The sequence below is a fragment of the Haliotis cracherodii genome, unplaced genomic scaffold, assembly GCF_022045235.1.
Source record: "Haliotis cracherodii isolate W230 unplaced genomic scaffold, xgHalCrac1.p SCAF_17, whole genome shotgun sequence".
Taxonomy (NCBI): Eukaryota; Metazoa; Mollusca; class Gastropoda; order Lepetellida; family Haliotidae; genus Haliotis; species Haliotis cracherodii.
In genome coordinates this window covers 8,462,541-8,481,923 of record NW_027266272.1, presented here as the reverse complement: position 1 = coordinate 8,481,923, position 19,383 = coordinate 8,462,541, and the positions used below count along the sequence as shown (strand labels likewise).

At 39.5% G+C, this 19,383-nt stretch overlaps 1 protein-coding gene across 1 annotated transcript in view; it reads left to right on the top strand.

Moving 5' to 3' along the window:
* The window catches only part of LOC139464322 (sodium/potassium/calcium exchanger 4-like), a 35,057-nt gene extending 27,639 nt beyond the window's left edge, over nt 1-7,418 (top strand). The window contains exon 9 of the mRNA XM_071245844.1: nt 5,813-7,418. Within this exon, the coding sequence (XP_071101945.1) occupies nt 5,813-6,138 (326 nt within the window). The 3' untranslated portion in view covers nt 6,139-7,418. The remainder of the gene's footprint in view (nt 1-5,812) is intronic.
* The last annotated feature ends 11,965 nt before the right edge of the window (nt 7,419-19,383 follow it).

Sequence of the window (19,383 nt, the reverse complement as noted above, 5' to 3'; positions counted from 1 at the left end):
GGTATAAGTGTCTAGTAGATATACATGAGGTATTTTCTTCAAATCCCATATAAAGTGGCAGAAAGACAGTATGATGCTTTGCCAAGTATCGCAATCAAGTTATGAACATCTGCACCGAGAAAGAACAAACGCATATCATCGGCGTCAAGCATATCTATTTTCACATAAACATCAACATCAAGTTTATCAATCAGACATGAGAAGAAATGACTTCATAGTCACAGAAATGTCTAGTGCAATGGTTGCATTCTTTCGACACTTTTGCTCTTGATCCGATTTTAAATACAAAGTTGCAGGGGCTGTCGTAATTGTTGATAGAGATACATTACATTATAAAGAACATGCATTTATAACCGTTTATGAATTTTGTGGTACCGTGAAAGATGTGAACTCTGTGCTAATCTATCTCTCCAGATGTACTGTTCGTTCTCTGATAGACGTCTGATTACAAGAGCTCGCCAAGCCGATTTAGTTGGGAATGAACAACCATCAGTGTATTCTTTGATATAGTTGTCTAAATGATATTCTTTAGCAGTATACAGAAGGATGTTGCATATCCCTACTGGACGGGTTATATTGACAGTAGCGTTGGTAGCAGTGTGAGCACAAAATAGATCCTTTGTTATTGAGTTACAATCGTTATTACAGAGCCTTCCTAATAATAGTGTGAGTGTGTAAGTCAGTAAGTGTGTGGGGGGCACGGGTGGCCAAGTCGTGTAAGGCACCGCGATTCCCTGTGCAGAGTTGCGTCCCTTGGGCACGCCAGAAACCTATGATTGTGGGTTCGAATCCCGGTTCACCCCGATTATGTTTCTAGGTTTGTCAGCACCATACCCGTGCTCGGCTCGTGGGTTTCACTGAAGTGGTAAACGTGTGAGACCTGCATCACTTCGGGCTTTCCTCCCACATTAAGCTGACACGCCGCGATATAACTGGAATACTGTTAAAAAGCGGCGTTAAACCCAACTCACTCACCCAGTAAGTGTGTGAGTGAGTGTGTACGTCAATATGAGTGTGTGCCAGTGAATAAGTGTGTGAATGTTTAAGTATGGAAGACAGTGTGTGTGTATAAGCCAGTAAGTGAATGTGTAAGTCAGTATGTGTGTGTCAGTGAATACGTTTGTGAGTGTGTAAGTCAGGTGTGTGTGTACGTCAGTAAGTGAGTAAGTGTGTAAGTCAGTGATCGTGTGAGCCAGTAAGTGTGTGAATGTGAGTAAGTGTATATGTGTGAGTGTGTATAATTCAGTGTGTGAGAGTGCCTGTTTGAGTGTGAGTGTGATTGAGTGTAATCTCATTAAAATCAGATCTTAGTTCTCGCTACCGCTAAAAAAAGATCTGAGGACATCCCATTACGGGTCACGTCAGCACGACCTTTCATCCAACCAATCAGAGCGTCGCTTACCAGATCCTGAAAGTGACAGTCGAAATATGTTTTCTAATCATGCATCCTCGAAATATTTAACAGAGGGTATTCCGAACGACAGTTACGGGTTTTATGATTATATCCATACAATCTAGGCCATCTATAAGCCATTCCAGAATGTTGTTATGGTCAGTTTTAATTTTTTTTTTAATCGAGAAGACATCAAAATATGTTTCGAAGCGTAGTCGCCAGTTTGAAACTAGTGCCGAGACAGCTGTCTTCTGATTGGCAAATGTCGATTTCTTGTCACTCATTTCATTGGTCGGTCAATGATCACGAAAGGTCGTTCCGACGTGACCTGTAATGGGATGTCCTCAGATCTTTGGTTAGCGGTAGCGAAAACTAAGATCTGATCTTCATGAGATTGGACTGAGTGAGAGTGCGTGTGTGAGTCAGTCAGTGAGTGTGAGTGTGCTAGTGAGAGATAAAAGTTAACATTAATATTGTACGATATATCGTACATGACAGGATGCTTTGCATATGACACATGGTACATTAGATACGGAACATGGTACATTATAAACAATACATGGTACATTATATACGACACATGGTACATTATATACGATACATGGTGCATTATAAACGATACATGGTGCATTATAAACGATACATGGTGCATTGTAAACGATACATGGTACATTAGATACGGCGGTACATTAGATACGGAACATGGTATATTATAAACGATACATGGTACATCACATTCGATGCATGGTACATTATATACGGAACATGGTACATTATAAACGATACATGGTACATTATATACGACACATGGTACATCATATACGATACATGGTGCATTATAAACGATACATGGTACATCACATTCGATGCATGGTACATTATATACGGAACATGGTACATTATAAACGATACATGGTACATTATATACGACACATGGTGCATTATATACGATACATGGTGCATTATAAACGATACATGGTACATTATATACGACACATGGTACATTATATACGACACATGGTACATTATATACGATACATGGTGCATTATAAACGATACATGGTGCATTATAAACGATACATGGTGCATTATAAACGATACATGGTACATTATATACGACACATGATACATTATATTCGATACATGGTACATTATAAACGATACATGGTACAGTATATACGGAACATGGTACATTATAAACGATACATGGTATATTATATACGACACATGGTACATTATATACGATACATGGTGCATTATAAACGATACATGGTGCATTATATACGATACATGGTACATTATAAACGATACATGGTACATTATATACGATACATGGTGCATTATAAACGATACATGGTACATTATAAACGATACATGGTACATTATAACCGATACATGGTGCATTATAAACGATACATGGTACATTTTATACGATACATGGTGCATTATAAACGATACATGGTGCATTATAAACGATACATGGTGCATTATAAACGATACATGGTACATTATATACGATACATGGTGCATTATAAACGATACATGGTGCATTATATTCGATACATGGTGCATTATAAACGATACATGGTGCATTATAAACGATACATGGTACATTATATACGATACATGGTGCATTATAAACGATACATGGTGCATTATAAACGATACATGGTGCATTATAAACGATACATGGTGCATTATAAACGATACATGGTGCATCATATACGATACATGGTGCATTATAAACGATACATGGTGCATTATAAACGATACATGGTACATTATATACGATACATGGTGCATTTTAAACGATACATGGTGCATTATAAACGATACATGGTACATCACATTCGATGCATGGTACATTGTATACGATACATGGTACGTTAGATACGGAACATGGTGCATTATAAACGATACATGGTACATTATAAACGATACATGGTACATTATATACGATACATGGTGCATTATAAACGATACATGGTGCATTATAAACGATACATGGTGCATTATATACGATACATGGTGCATTATAAACGATACATGGTGCATTATAAACGATACATGGTACATTATAAACGATACATGGTACAGTATATACGGAACATGGTACATTATAAACGATACATGGTACATTATATACGACACATGGTACATTATATACGATACATGGTGCATTATAAACGATACATGGTGCATTATATACGATACATGGTGCATTATAAACGATACATGGTACATTATATACGATACATGGTGCATTATAAACGATACATGGTGCATTATAAACGATACATGGTACATTATAACCGATACATGGTGCATTATAAACGATACATGGTACATTTTATACGATACATGGTGCATTATAAACGATACATGGTGCATTATAAACGATACATGGTGCATTATAAACGATACATGGTACATTATAACCGATACATGGTGCATTATAAACGATACATGGTGCATTATAAACGATACATGGTGCATTATAAACGATACATGGTGCATTATAAACGATACATGGTACATTATATACGATACATGGTGCATTATAAACGATACATGGTGCATTATAAACGATACATGGTGCATTATAAACGATACATGGTGCATTATAAACGATACATGGTGCATTATATACGATACATGGTGCATTATAAACGATACATGGTGCATTATAAACGATACATGGTCCATTATATACGATACATGGTGCATTATAAACGATACATGGTGCATTATAAACGATACATAGTACATCACATTCGATGCATGGTACATTGTATACGATACATGGTACATTAGATACGGAACATGGTGCATTATAAACGATACATGGTACATTATAAACGATACATGGTACATTATATACGATACATGGTGCATTATAAACGATACATGGTGCATTATAAACGATACATGGTGCATTATATACGATACATGGTGCATTATAAACGGTGCATTATAAACGATACATGGTGCATTATAAACGATACATGGTACATTATATACGATACATGGTGCATTATAAACGATACATGGTGCATTATAAACGATACATGGTGCATTATATACGATACATGGTGCATTATAAACGATACATGGTGCATTATATACGATACATGGTGCATTATAAACGATACATGGTGCATTATAAACGATACATGGTACATTATATACGATACATGGTGCATTATAAACGATACATGGTGCATTATAAACGATACATGGTACATCACATTCGATGCATGGTACATTGTATACGATACATGGTGCATTATAAACGATACATGGTGCATTATAAACGATACATGGTGCATTATATACGATACATGGTGCATTATAAACGATACATGGTACATTATATACGATACATGGTGCATTATAAACGATACATGGTGCATTATAAACGATGCATGGTACATTGTATACGATACATGGTGCATTATAAACGATACATGGTGCATTATAAACGATACATGGTGCATTATATACGATACATGGTGCATTATAAACGATACATGGTACATTATATACGATACATGGTGCATTATAAACGATACATGGTGCATTATAAACGATACATGGTGCATTATAAACGATACATGGTGCATTATATACGATACATGGTACATTATATACGATACATGGTGCATTATAAACGATACATGGTGCATTATAAACGATACATGGTGCATTATAAACGATACATGGTACATTATATACGATACATGGTGCATTATAAACGATACATGGTGCATTATAAACGATACATGGTACATCACATTCGATGCATGGTACATTATATACGATACATGGTGCATTATAAACGATACATGGTGCATTATAAACGATACATGGTGCATTATAAACGATACATGGTACATTAGATACGGCGGTACATTAGATACGGAACATGGTATATTATAAACGATACATGGTACATCACATTCGATGCATGGTACATTATATACGGAACATGGTACATTATAAACGATACATGGTACATTATATACGACACATGGTACATTATATACGATACATGGTGCATTATAAACGATACATGGTACATCACATTCGATGCATGGTACATTATATACGGAACATGGTACATTATAAACGATACATGGTACATCAGATACTGAACATGGTACATTATAAACAATACATGGTATTATATACGACACATGGTACATTATATATGACACATGGTACATCACATTCGATGCATGGTATATTATATACGATACATGGTACATTATAAACGATACATGGTACATTATATACGATACATGGTGCATCACATTCGATGCATGGTACATTATATACGATACATGGTACATCACATTCGAGGCATGGTACATTATATACGATACACGATTTCTTTTATTACCATCTCCTTCTTTATAGGCCTCGGTGACATGGCCGTCTCGAATTCCATCGCAAGCAACGTCTTCAACATTCTCATGTGCCTGGGGTTACCATGGTTACTGGAGACCGCCGCAGTCAACGTAGGCGAGACCGTCACCATCAGCAGCGGGGCTTTGTTGTACAACTCCATCATCTTGCTGGTGACGGTGGCGCTCCTCATCGCAGCGCTCTTCGTCAACCGCTGGAAACTGAATGTGAAACTCGGCATTTTCTGCATATTCACCTACGTCGTCGTCATAGCAGTGTCGTGTCTCTTCGAGATGAACATATTCGGCGACCTGAACCTCCCGGCATGTCCGAGATAACGGTTGAGCCACTGTTGAGCCAATGTTGTTGTGGGAACCTTGCATATGTACCCTCGTCGTGACACTGGCCGGTTCCACGTATATACACCGGGGGATATACAGCGAACATACACAATCTATCGTGTTAAACATAGTTCGTCACAAACGGTGTACTGGTAAGGTTTCGCTCGTTTGCCTCAAGTGACATCGTCTGAAACGACATATAGTTCGTAGTTAGAAGTTTCACTTTATATTTATATGACACTCTCTGGTAAATCTGACACCCTACCATACATCGAGCGTGCTCTTGAATTTTAACTAAATCTCTCCACGTTTAGATAAGATTTTTATGAACATTAATTTTATCAGAAAACAATATTCTCGCAGCAGTTTGAAGCCCTGTACTAGCCGGGGTAATTCAAGCAGTGGTTGGATGCTTCTCATATCCTCTGAAAACTGATTTCACTTCATGGAATTGTGATCAGCGAGTCCTACTCCAAGTCCTGCTATATGCTCACACTCACTCACTCACCCACCACGAGCCAAGCATAACCAGTATAACACTGGGGGATGCATGAATGACACACACAAGACTAAATGGCCCACTAACATAAAGCGAGCTTAGAGCCACGAGACCCGTGAAGATCCGGGGGAGAATAGGTCTTCAGCAACCCATGCTTACTGTGATAGGCGACTAACGTGATCGGGTGGTCAGGCTCTGTTTTGGTTGATGTATGTTATCGTATCCCAAGTGCGTTGATCGATGCTCATGATATCAACCACTGGATTGTCTGGTCCAGACTCGATTATTTACAGACGGCCGTCATATAGCTGCAATATTGCTGAGTGCTGCGTTAAACAACAAACACACAAACTTGAGCCGCGATGAATGTTACTCCCATACTCCTCACCTATACTAAGGTAGTCTAACGCTAAGATTGCTTTGTGCAAGTGGGCCCAGTGGTCTATGACGGTATATCCTCAAACAAAGATATACAAACCATCCTTGCAAGTCTTTGAAAGGCTTTTAAAAGTGATACACATAAGGAAGAGAACTTATGGATGTCAACTTCTTCATTATGAGGAACACAAAGTTTCGGAGTTTTTACTTACTCGTTCATCAGGAGTTGTGATGAAGTAAAGAAGTTATTATGGCGATGGAGTCAGTATATACTCCGAAACGTTGTGTTCCTCATAACAAAGAAGTTGACATCCATACATTCTCTTCCTCATCCTTGCACGTCCATAATAGTTTTGCAATTCTAGATTTTTCTCAGTGATTCTAAAATTCTCTCGTCTCTTTCTACTTGAAAATAAATATTAATTTAACCATTACAATATGTTCATGTCAGTGACGAATGTACGTTGGGGGTTAGAGTACCTTGCTCTCATTGTAAAGCCATCTTTAGATGACTGGGGGGGCACGGGTGGACCAGTCGTCTAAGGCGCCGCGATTCCCTGTGCAGAGTTGCGTCCCTTGGACATGCCAGAAACCTATGATTGTGGGTTCGAATCCCGGTTCGCCCCGATTATGTTTCTAGGTTTGTCATCACCATACCCGTGCTCGTGGGTTTCGCCGAAGCAATAAACGTCTGAGACCTGCATCACTTCGGGCTTTCTTCCCACATTAAGCTTACACGCCGTGATATAACTGGAATGCTGTTAAAAGCGGCGTTAAACCCAACTCACTCACTCACTTTTCAGATGACTAAAATGATTACAATTTCTATAAACTGATAGGTGGACACCAGTGAGCGGATGCTGTTTTACGACTGCATTGCCACTACGTCAGCAATTTCACGACAGTCTGGAAACAACATAGTCTGGACCAGACAAACCAGTGAACGATGTAATCATCAATCATCGTAGACCCGTGAAGATCCGGGGTAGAATAGGTCTTCATCAACCCATGCTTGCCGTAAAAAAGCGACTATGCTTGACGTAAGAGGCGACTAACGGGATCGGGTGGTCAAGCTCGCTGACTTTGTTGATGCATGTCATCGTATCTCAATTGCGTGGATCGATGCTCATGATATCAACCACTGGATTGTCTGGTCCAGACTCGATTATGTACAGACCGCTGTCATATAGCTGGAATATTGCTGAGTGCGGCGTTAAACAACAAATCAACCAACCAACCAACCGTGTCGGGGTGGAGGGGGTAGGCTCAAGCGTTTTAAGGAAACTTCTTTGCACCACGACCTCCTAAGCTAAATCATACACCTCTTTAATATTTCTGTTTTACACAGCTCGAAATCTGGGACATATTTTCTTGTCAAAATTAATTCATTTTGTTTTTAGTATTTCAAAACAAACACTCGGCGGCTAGACTGCAGTATGTTCGCAACCAGAGGGAACGTTTATCGTAGATACGATCGAAACCCTTTCATACACGCGCGCTTCGATACTAAAATGTATCCTAACGGATTTGGACACGCTTGCACGCGTTCATTTATATAATACTCAAAAGAAATTAAAGAACCCCCGATTCGTTCATATTGCTAAGTTAATCTGCACGCATTACTCAAAAATGATGACGATGTCGTATTGGCCAATGCAACAAAACAAAAAAAAAGCATTAAAAATTTCTAAAATTCTTGTATTAAAAGTATAATGTGAAGTTTTAATTTCCCGAAGGCATGACAAGCGACTCGGAAAAGAGGATGGATCGCTTAGATGATGCTATAACATGCCCTGTACTGATCAGAGGTACATTAGAGCTTGTGTTATTCGGAATTATATCGGCTCCAATGACAGCGCCACTGGACACCAGACAGTGATTCATCAGTGAACATTGAACCAAAAGAATAACATTACTTCTTAATTGTCCTTGTTGTTGATTAGCTGGTTAAAGTGTTTTGAGATCAGTCTATTTCTGACTTGGCTAACGGCCAAGGAGGAAGGACTGCTTGAACCTGATTCCATCTCTTACAGACTTTTTTAAGGCAGAGCTGTATGGATTAGAAAATATTGTGCTGAATAGTTAGATAACAACTTCCTTAAATACTGTGAAGGCGACGTTGCGGTATAGATCCTTATACCGTTGTCAAGCAAGACTGAATGATGTAAGCGCCAGTTAGAAAGAAAGCCGGGTTGTCGCGTCACATAAGGTCACACCATAAATACAAGTTTGGTCGTACAATGAGTGACTATGGTTTCACGCAACTTTCAGCAATGTTCCAGCAATATCACAGAGGGGGTAACCAGAAATCGGTTTCACATATTGTACCCCATGTGGGAAATCGAACCCGGACCTTGGCGTGACGAGCGACCACTTTAACCATTAGGCTACCGTCCCTTTGGCCCTAAAGACACGATAGGGCGTAGGTGAGTGAGGTTTCTTGAAGCACGCTTGTGTTCGCAAACACCAGACACGATAGGGCGTAGGTGAGTGAGGTTTGTTGACGCACGCTTGTGGTCGCAAACACCAGACACGATAGGGCGTAGGTGAGTGAGGTTTGTTGAAGCACGCTTGTGGTCGCAAACACCAGACACGATAGGGCGTAGGTGAGTGAGGTTTGTTGAAACACGCTTATGGTCGCAAACACCAGACACGATAGGGCGTAGGTGAGTGAGGTTTGTTGAAGCACGCTTATGGTCGCAAACACCAGACACGATATGGCGTAGGTGAGTGAGGTTTGTTGAAGCACGCTTGTGGTCGCAAACATCAGACATGTAGGGGGTTGAGTGAATTGGACCGACATATTCCGACGGGTGGCACCAAGAATATACTTCACACATTGTACCCATGTTCAAACATTTTGATTCTCTAATCCCCCGTGTAGTGGTATTTAGCATAGTTTAGCAAACAGCGCCCTTCGCACCTCACACCGGTTGCGAGATACAAGGAAGATCCTACGACACTATATTATCGCCTGAATCCTCCGTTTGTTTCTTGTTTAACGCCACACTAAGTAATATTACAGGTATATGACGGCGGTCTGTAAATAATCGAGTCTGGACAAGACAATCCAATGAAGGACATCATGAGAAACGATCTACGTAATTGGGATACTATGACATGCATCAACAAAGTCACCGAGCCTGACGACCTGATCCCGTTAGACGCATCTTATGACAAGCACAGTCGCCTCTTACGACAAACATATTGCTGAAGACCTATTCTACCACGCATCTTCACGGTATCCTGATATAAAATACTGTGTTAGCTCAACATAAAGTAGAACTCAAGATAAAAATATATAAAACTAGCGCCCAATACAGGCCCAATCTATTTTTAAAGCGACTGCCAGTTGCCTTTGTTATGACTTTTCAGAGCGTTCCCCTCCCGTGTCACGTGACCTGATGGAGTCGAACCATCGACGGCGAGCGTCCTCCGAGAGACCACTTCGTCACAAGATGAGGAAGCGAGATAAAATAGAACCAATAATTGTTTGATAGATATTTAGGCTTTCAAATACGGTTTCCGAAATTTGACCCTATTTAGCTCGATATATCATTTCAATTCTATTACACGAAAATATAGTAACAGACCCGTGAAGATACGGGGTAGGTCTTCAGCAACCCATGTTTGCCGTAAGAGGCGACTAACGGGATCGGGTGGTCAGGCTCACCGACTTGGTTGATGCATGTCATCGTACCGCATTGCGTGGATCGATGCTCATATCAATCACTGGATTGTCTGGTCCAGACTCGATTATTTACAGAGGCATGTTCTGACCTCTCTCAGCAAATAAAGCGTGTTCTGACCACAGGCTCTTGTGTCGTTGCTTAAATATTTCTAGATCAATTAATATCACGGGTGTCAGAAATGCACTATCCTATTAGACCCCCTGAAGATCCGGGGTAGAAATAGGTCTTCAAAATAGAACAGCGGAAACAGTAAACAAATAGAGAGCTGCTTTCCGACACACCTCCATTCTGTGCGGGACTGGCGGCGGCTATTTGTGCCCTGTTGGCTTCGAAATGGCGAGTTTACGGCTTTCGGTCGGTATTATTTCATAGCAATAAAAAAAATGGTATATTGTCATGAATTGGAATTATTAGAATATCCCCCAAGACAAGGAAGATATGAAGTCTTTGTGCATGATTTGCGAATTCACTTTAGAAATCGCGATACAAGGCGAGTCGTGCTGTACACGGAGTGTCTGGCCTTGTTTAAACGTATAATCAATTAACGATATCAATTGATCGAGACATATTTTAGCAACGACACAAGGGCCGGAGGTTCTGACCCCATCTGTAACATAAATGTTCTAACCCCCTCGGCAACACAAGAATATTCCGACCACCTCAGTAACACAGGAATATTCTGACCCCCTCATCAACACAAGAATATTCTGACCCCCTCAGCAACATAAGAATATTCTGACATCTTCAGCAACACAGGAATATTCTGACCCCACTCAGCAACACGGGAATACTCTGACCCCCCTCAGCAACACGGGAATATTCTGACCCCCGCAGCAACACAGGGATATTCCGACCCCCTCAGCACTCAGAAATATTCTGACCCTCAGCAACACAGGACTTTTTCGACCCCCTCAGCAAAACAGGAATTTTCTGACCCCCTCGGCAACACATGATTATTCTGACCTCTTCAGCAACACAGGAACATTCTGACCCCTCAGCAACACAGGAATATTCCGACCCCCTCAGCAACAGAATTATTCTTACCCCCCTCAGCAACACAGGAATTTTTCTGACCTCTTCAGCAACACAGGAACATTCTGACCCCTCAGCAACACAGGAACATTCTGACCTTCTTCCCTAACAGGAACAGTGTGACAGCAAAAGGAATATTCTGACCTCTTCAGCAACACAGGAATATTCTGATCCCCTCAGCAAAAGGAATATTCTGACCCTCTTCACTAACAGGAATAGTGTGACCTCAGCAACACTGGCATACCTGTCTGTAGAAAGTCTATGGGAAGTTGCTTTTATGAGACAAAGTGCCCTCATTTCCTAAAAAGACTATGGTAGCCAGAGGGTTGAATGCATTTACTATAATAGGATGGAACCAACACACCGGAGAATAGACCATTACCAGTTACTATCTCCTACATGCATCCAGGTGAAACAGTCGATAAATCCTGCCATAAAAGATGACCCTCCTCCTCCATCATCATCATCATGAAGCAATACATTAGATAACCTCTCATGACCAGCACAGGTTCATGGGACTTATCCTTTACCCTGTGTGATACATCCCTATACAGTATCTCATGTATCATTATACATCACTGTCTAGTACCATTGTTATACCTATGTGATACATCCCCATACAGTATCTCATGTATCATTATACATCACTGTGTAGTACCATTGTTATACCTATGCTATACAGTATCTCATGTATCATTATACATCACTGTGTAGTACCATTGTTATACCTATGTGATACATCCCCATACAGTATCTCATGTATCATTATACATCACTGTGTAGTACCATTGTTATACCTATGCTATACAGTATCTCATGTATCATTATACATCACTGTGTAGTACCATTGTTATACCTACGCCATACAGTATCTCATGTATCATGATACATCACTATGTAGTACCATTGTTATACCTATGTGATACATTCCCATACAGTATCTCATGTATCATCATACATCACTGTGTAGTACCATTGTTATACCGATGAGATACATCCCCATACAGTATCTCATGTATCATTATACATCACTGTGTAGTACCATTGTTTTACCTACGCCATACATCCCCATACAGTATCTCATGTATCATTATACATCACTGTGTAGTACCATTGTTATACCTATGTGATACATCCCCATACAGTATCTCATGGATCATTATACATCACTGTGTAGTACCATTTTTTTACCTATGTGATACATCCCCATACAGTATCTCATGTATCATTATACATCACTGTGTAGTACCAGTGTTATACCTATGTGATACATCCCCATACAGTATCTCATGTATCATTATACATCACTGTGTAGTACCATTGTTATACCTATGTGATACATCCCCATACAGTATCTCATGTATCATTATACATCACTGTGTAGTACCATTGTTATACCTATGCTATACATCCCCATACAGTATCTCATGTATCATTATACATCACTGTGTAGTACCAGTGTTATACCTATGTGATACATCCCCATACAGTATCTCATGGATCATTATACATCACTGTGTAGTACCATTGTTATACCTATGTGATACATCCCCATACAGTATCTCATGTATCTTTATACATCACTGTGTAGTACCATTGTTATACCTATGCTATACATCCCCATACAGTATCTCATGTATCATTATACATCACTGTGTAGTACCATTGTTATACCTACACCATACATCCCCATACAGTATCTCATGTATCATTATACATCACTGTGTAGTACCATTGTTATACCTATGCTATACATCCCCATACAGTATCTCATGTATCATTATACATCACTGTGTAGTACCATTGTTATACCTATGTGATACATCCCCATACAGTATTTCATGTATCATTATACATCACTGTGTAGTACCTTTTCTGGTGTCAAAAGAGGTGACTATGATTGTCGCAAGAGGAAACTAGCTTGTGGTCAGGCTCACCAACTTCGATGATGCATGTTATCGTATCACTGCACGATATCAATCACTGGATTGTGTGGTGCAGTCTCGATTATCTACAAACCACCCTCATATAGCTGGAATATTGCTGAGCGCAGCGCTAAACATCAAACAAACAAAAACAAAACATTTCTGGTGTCCCTTGCCACGATATTGCTTGAATATTGCAAAATATGGGGCATAAAACCAAACTCACTCACTCATCCACCCAATACATCAGTATGTGATACCAGTTATATCCTGTAGACCCATCTCATTGTCACATGAGCATCCCATGGGCATAGTTTCAGAATACATCCTCATGAGTGCCACTGGCATACCTTGTTGTACATCTCTGTACAATATCTCATGGTCACATGTGCCGATACATCCCCACAGCAACACCACCTTTACACCCCATGTTTCACATCCCTATATACTGTATCTCAGCCCATGTTTCACATCCCTATATACTGTATCTCAGCCCATGTTTCACATCCCTATATACTGTATCTCAGCCCATGTTTCACATCCCTATATACTGTATCTCACCCCATGTTTCACATCACTATATACTATATCTCAGCCCATGTTTCACATCCCTATATACTGTATCTCAGCCCATGTTTCACATCCCTATATACTGTATCTCAGCCCATGTTTCACATCCCTATATACTGTATCTCACCCCATGTTTCACATCCCTATATACTGTATCTCAGCCCATGTTTCACATCCCTATATACTGTATCTCAGCCCATGTTTCACATCCCTATATACTGTATCTCACCCCATGTTTCACATCCCTATATACTGTATCTCACCCCATGTTTCACATCCCTATATACTGTATCTCAGCCCATGTTTCACATCCCTATATACTGTATCTCACCCCATGTTTCACATCCCTATATACTGTATCTCAGCCCATGTTTCACATCCCTATATACTGTATCTCAGCCCATGTTTCACATCCCTATATACTGTATCTCACCCCATGTTTCACATCCCTATATACTGTATCTCAGCCCATGTTTCACATCCCTATATACTGTATCTCACCCCAATTTTCACATCCCCTAAAATCTAAGGCTTTTCAACTGTCATTGTATTTTTCAAAGCTTTTTTTAGTTGGGTTATTATCATTAGCCTTAGTCTGTAAAAAAACTTCTTTCCATCCAACAAACTTACTTCAGCCATATTACTATTATGAGACCTAAAAAGAAGTATGAACATCACAAATTTTTCAACAAAACATATAAAATAAATTATGTCTCATAAATTACAATGCTTTTTTCAACCAGTATATCTTTTTGCACAATTCAGTGCTTTTCAAGATATTTTGGTTATTTTCAAGGCATTTTCAAGGTAGACAGACAAAAATCAAGACTTTTCAAGAGGGACCTTAAAATACCAGACCTTTTCAAGCCTGTATGAACCCTGCTTTGTGAGTGAGTAATCACACCTTCACACTGCTTCAAACAATATTACAGCAATATCATCATGCCATATCCCTATGTAGTACCATCATAATACAGTGTCATACGTCCCCATACAGTACCACTATGTAACATTTTGTCATACCACAAGTCTAACATTCCTATACGACCTGTGAAGATCCAGGGTAGAATAAGTCTTCAGCAACCCATGCTTGCCATAAAAGGCGACTTTTCTATACAGTATCACTATGTAATGCCTTGTTATACCATGTGTCATACATCCCTATACATGTGTCATACATCCCTATACATTATCACTATGTAATGCCTTGTTATACCATGTGTCATACATCCCTATACAGTATCACTATGTAATGCCTTGTAATACCATGCGTCATACATCCCTATACAGTACTACTATGTAGTGCCTTGTTATACCATGTGTGATACATCCCTATACATTATCATGATGTAACACCTTGTTATACCATGTGTGATACGTCCCTATACAGTATCACTATGTAACACCTTGTTATACCATGTGTGATACGTCCCTATACATTATCATGATGTAACACCTTGTTATACCATGCGTGATACGTCCCTATACAGTATCACCTTGTAACACCTTGTTATACCATGTGTGATACGTCCCTATACATTATCATGATGTAACACCTTGTTATACCATGTGTGATACATCCCTATACAGTATCACCTTGTAACACCTTGTTATACCATGTGTCATACATCCCTATACATTATCATGATGTAACACCTTGTTATACCATGTGTGATACGTCCCTATAGAGTATCAGTATGTAATGCCTTGTTATACCATGTATCATACATCCCTATACAATATCACTATGTAATGCTTTGTTATACCATGTGTCATACATCCCTGTACAGTATCACTATGCAACACCTCGTTATACCATCCCTACCCATTATCACTATGTTGTGCCTTGATATACCATGTGTCATACATCCCTATACAGTATCACCATGTAACACCTTGTTATGCCATGTCATCCATCCCTACCCATTATCACTATGTAACACCTTGTTATACCATGTGTCATACATCCCTATACAGTATCACTATGCAACACCTTGTTATACCATGTGTCATACATCCCTATACATTATCACTAAGTAACGCCTTGTTATGCCATGTGTGATACATCCCCATCCAGTATCACTATGCAACACCTCGTTATACCACGTGTCATACATCCCTATACAGTATCACTATGCAACACCTCGTTATACCATCCCTACCCATTATCACTATGTTGTGCCTTGATATACCATGTGTGATACATCCCTATCCATTATGTGTCATACATAGTTATACAGTATCTTGTGGGTCATATGTATCGTGGCATATACTGATGTAGTACCATGATTATACCATGTCATATTCTCTACACAAGATCACTATGCAACGCCTTGTCATACCATGTCATCCATCCCTACCCATTATCACTATGTTACGCCTTGTTATATCACGTGTCATACATCCCTATACAGTATCACTATGCAACACCTCGTTATACCATCCCTATACATTATCACTATGTTATGCCTTGTAGTACCATGTGCATACATCCCTATACAGTATCACTATGCAAACACCTTGTTATGCCATGTCATCCATCCCCACCCATTATCACTATGTTACGCCTTGTTATACCATTGGCCATACATCCCTATAAATTAACACAATGTAATGCCTTGGTAAACCATGTCATACATCCCTGTACAGTGTCACTATGTAACACCTTGTTACACTATGGGTCATAAGCCCTATACATTATCACTAGGTCATGCCTTGTTATATCATGTGTCATACATCTCTATACAATATCGCTACGTAATGCCTTGCCTTGTTATAACATGTGTTATACCGTGTGTCTTACATCCCTATACAGTATTGCTCTGTAATGCCTTGTTATACCATGTGTCTCCACAGCACCATACAGTATCGCGATGTAATACCTTGTTATACCATGTATCTTACATCCCTATACAGTATCAATATGCAACACCTCGTTATACCATCCCTACCCATTATCACCATGTTATGCCTTGTTGTACCATGTGTCATACATCCCTATACAGTATCACTATGCAACACCTTGTTATACCATTAGCCATACATCCCTATACAGTATCACTATGCAACACCTTGTTATACCATGTGTCATACATCCCTATACATTATCACAATTTAACTGTAACACCTTGTTATACCATTGGCCATACATCCCTATACAGTATCACTATGCAACACCTTCATATACCATGTCTCATACATCCCTATAAAGTATCACTATGCAACACCTTGTTATACCATGTGTGATACGTCCCTATACATTATCATGATGTAATGCCTTCATATACCATGTCATTCATCCCTATCCATTATGTGTCATACATAGCTTTTCTGTATCTTATGGCTCATATGTATCATGGCATATACTGATGTAGTACCATGATTACATGATCACTATGCAACGCCTTGTCATACCATGTCATACATCCCTATACATTATCACTATGTTACGCCTTGTTATACCACTTGTCATACATCCCTATACAGTATCACTATGTAACACCTTGTTATGCCATCCCTATACATTATCACTATGTTACGCCTTGTTATACCACATGTCATACATCCCTATACAGTATCACTATGCAAAACCTTGTTACAACATGTGTCATCCATCCCTGCCCATTATCGATATGTCATGCCTTGTTATACCATGTCATACATCCCAATAGTACTACGATGTAATGCCTTGTTATACCATGTGTCCTACATCCCCATACAGTGTCACTATGGTACACCTTGTTATACCATGTCCCAGGGGTGGTCGGGTAGCTTTGTGGTTAAAGCGTTCACTCGTCACACCGAAGGCCTGGGTTTGATTCCCGACATGGGTACAATGTGTGAAGCCAATTTCTGGTGTCCCCCGCTGTGATATTCCTGGAATATTGCTTAAAGTGTCATAAAGCCACTCACTCACTTTACCATGTCCTAAGTCCCAATACAGAATCACTATGAACCTTGCTATGTGAGTGAGGAAACAGCTTTACACCGCTTCAAGCAATATTACAGCAATATCACTATGCGATATCCCTATGCAGTACCACCATAATGCCTAGTTATACCACGTCATACATTCCTATACAGTACCCCTATGTAATGCCTTGCGATAGCCATGTCATACATCCCTATACAGTATCGCTACATAATGCCTTATTATACCATGTCTTACATCCTTATACAGTATCGCTATGTAATGCCTTGTTATACCATGTGTCTTACATCCCTATACAGTACCACTATGTAGTGCCTTGTTATACCATGTGTCTGACATCCCTATACAGTATCATTATGTAATGCCTTGTTATACCATGTGTCTTACATCCCTATACAGTACCACTATGTAGTGCCTTGTTATACCATGTGTCTTACATCCCTATACAGTATCACTATGTAATGCCTTGATATACCATGTATCTTACATCCCTATACAATATCGCTACGTAATGCCTTGCCTTGTTATACCATGTGTTATACCGTGTGTCTTACATCCCTATACAGTATCAATATGCAACACCTCGTTATACCATCCCTACCCATTATCACTTTGTTATGCCTTGTCGTACCATGTGTCATACATCCCTATACAGTATCACTATGCAACACCTTGATAGAGCATGTCTCATACATCCCTATACAGTATCACTAAGCAACACCTTGATATACCATGTGTCATACATCCCTATACATTATCATGATGTAATGCCTTCTTATACCATGTCATTCATCCCTATACATTATCATGATGTAATGCCTTCTTATACCATGTCATTCATCCCTATCCATTGTGTCATACATAGCTATACAGTATCTTATGGGTCATATGTATCATGGCATATACTGATGTAGTACCATGATTACACCATGTCATATTCCCTATACATGATCACTATGCAACGCCTTGTCATGCCATGTCATCCATCCCTACCCATTATCACTATGTTATGCCTTGTTATACCACGTGTCATACATCCCTATACAGTATCACCTTGTAACACCTTGTTATGCCATCCCTACCCATTATCACTTTGTTATGCCTTGTCGTACCATGTGTCATACATCCCTATACAGTATCACTATGCAACACCTTGATAGAGCATGTCTCATACATCCCTATACAGTATCACTAAGCAACACCTTGATATACCAT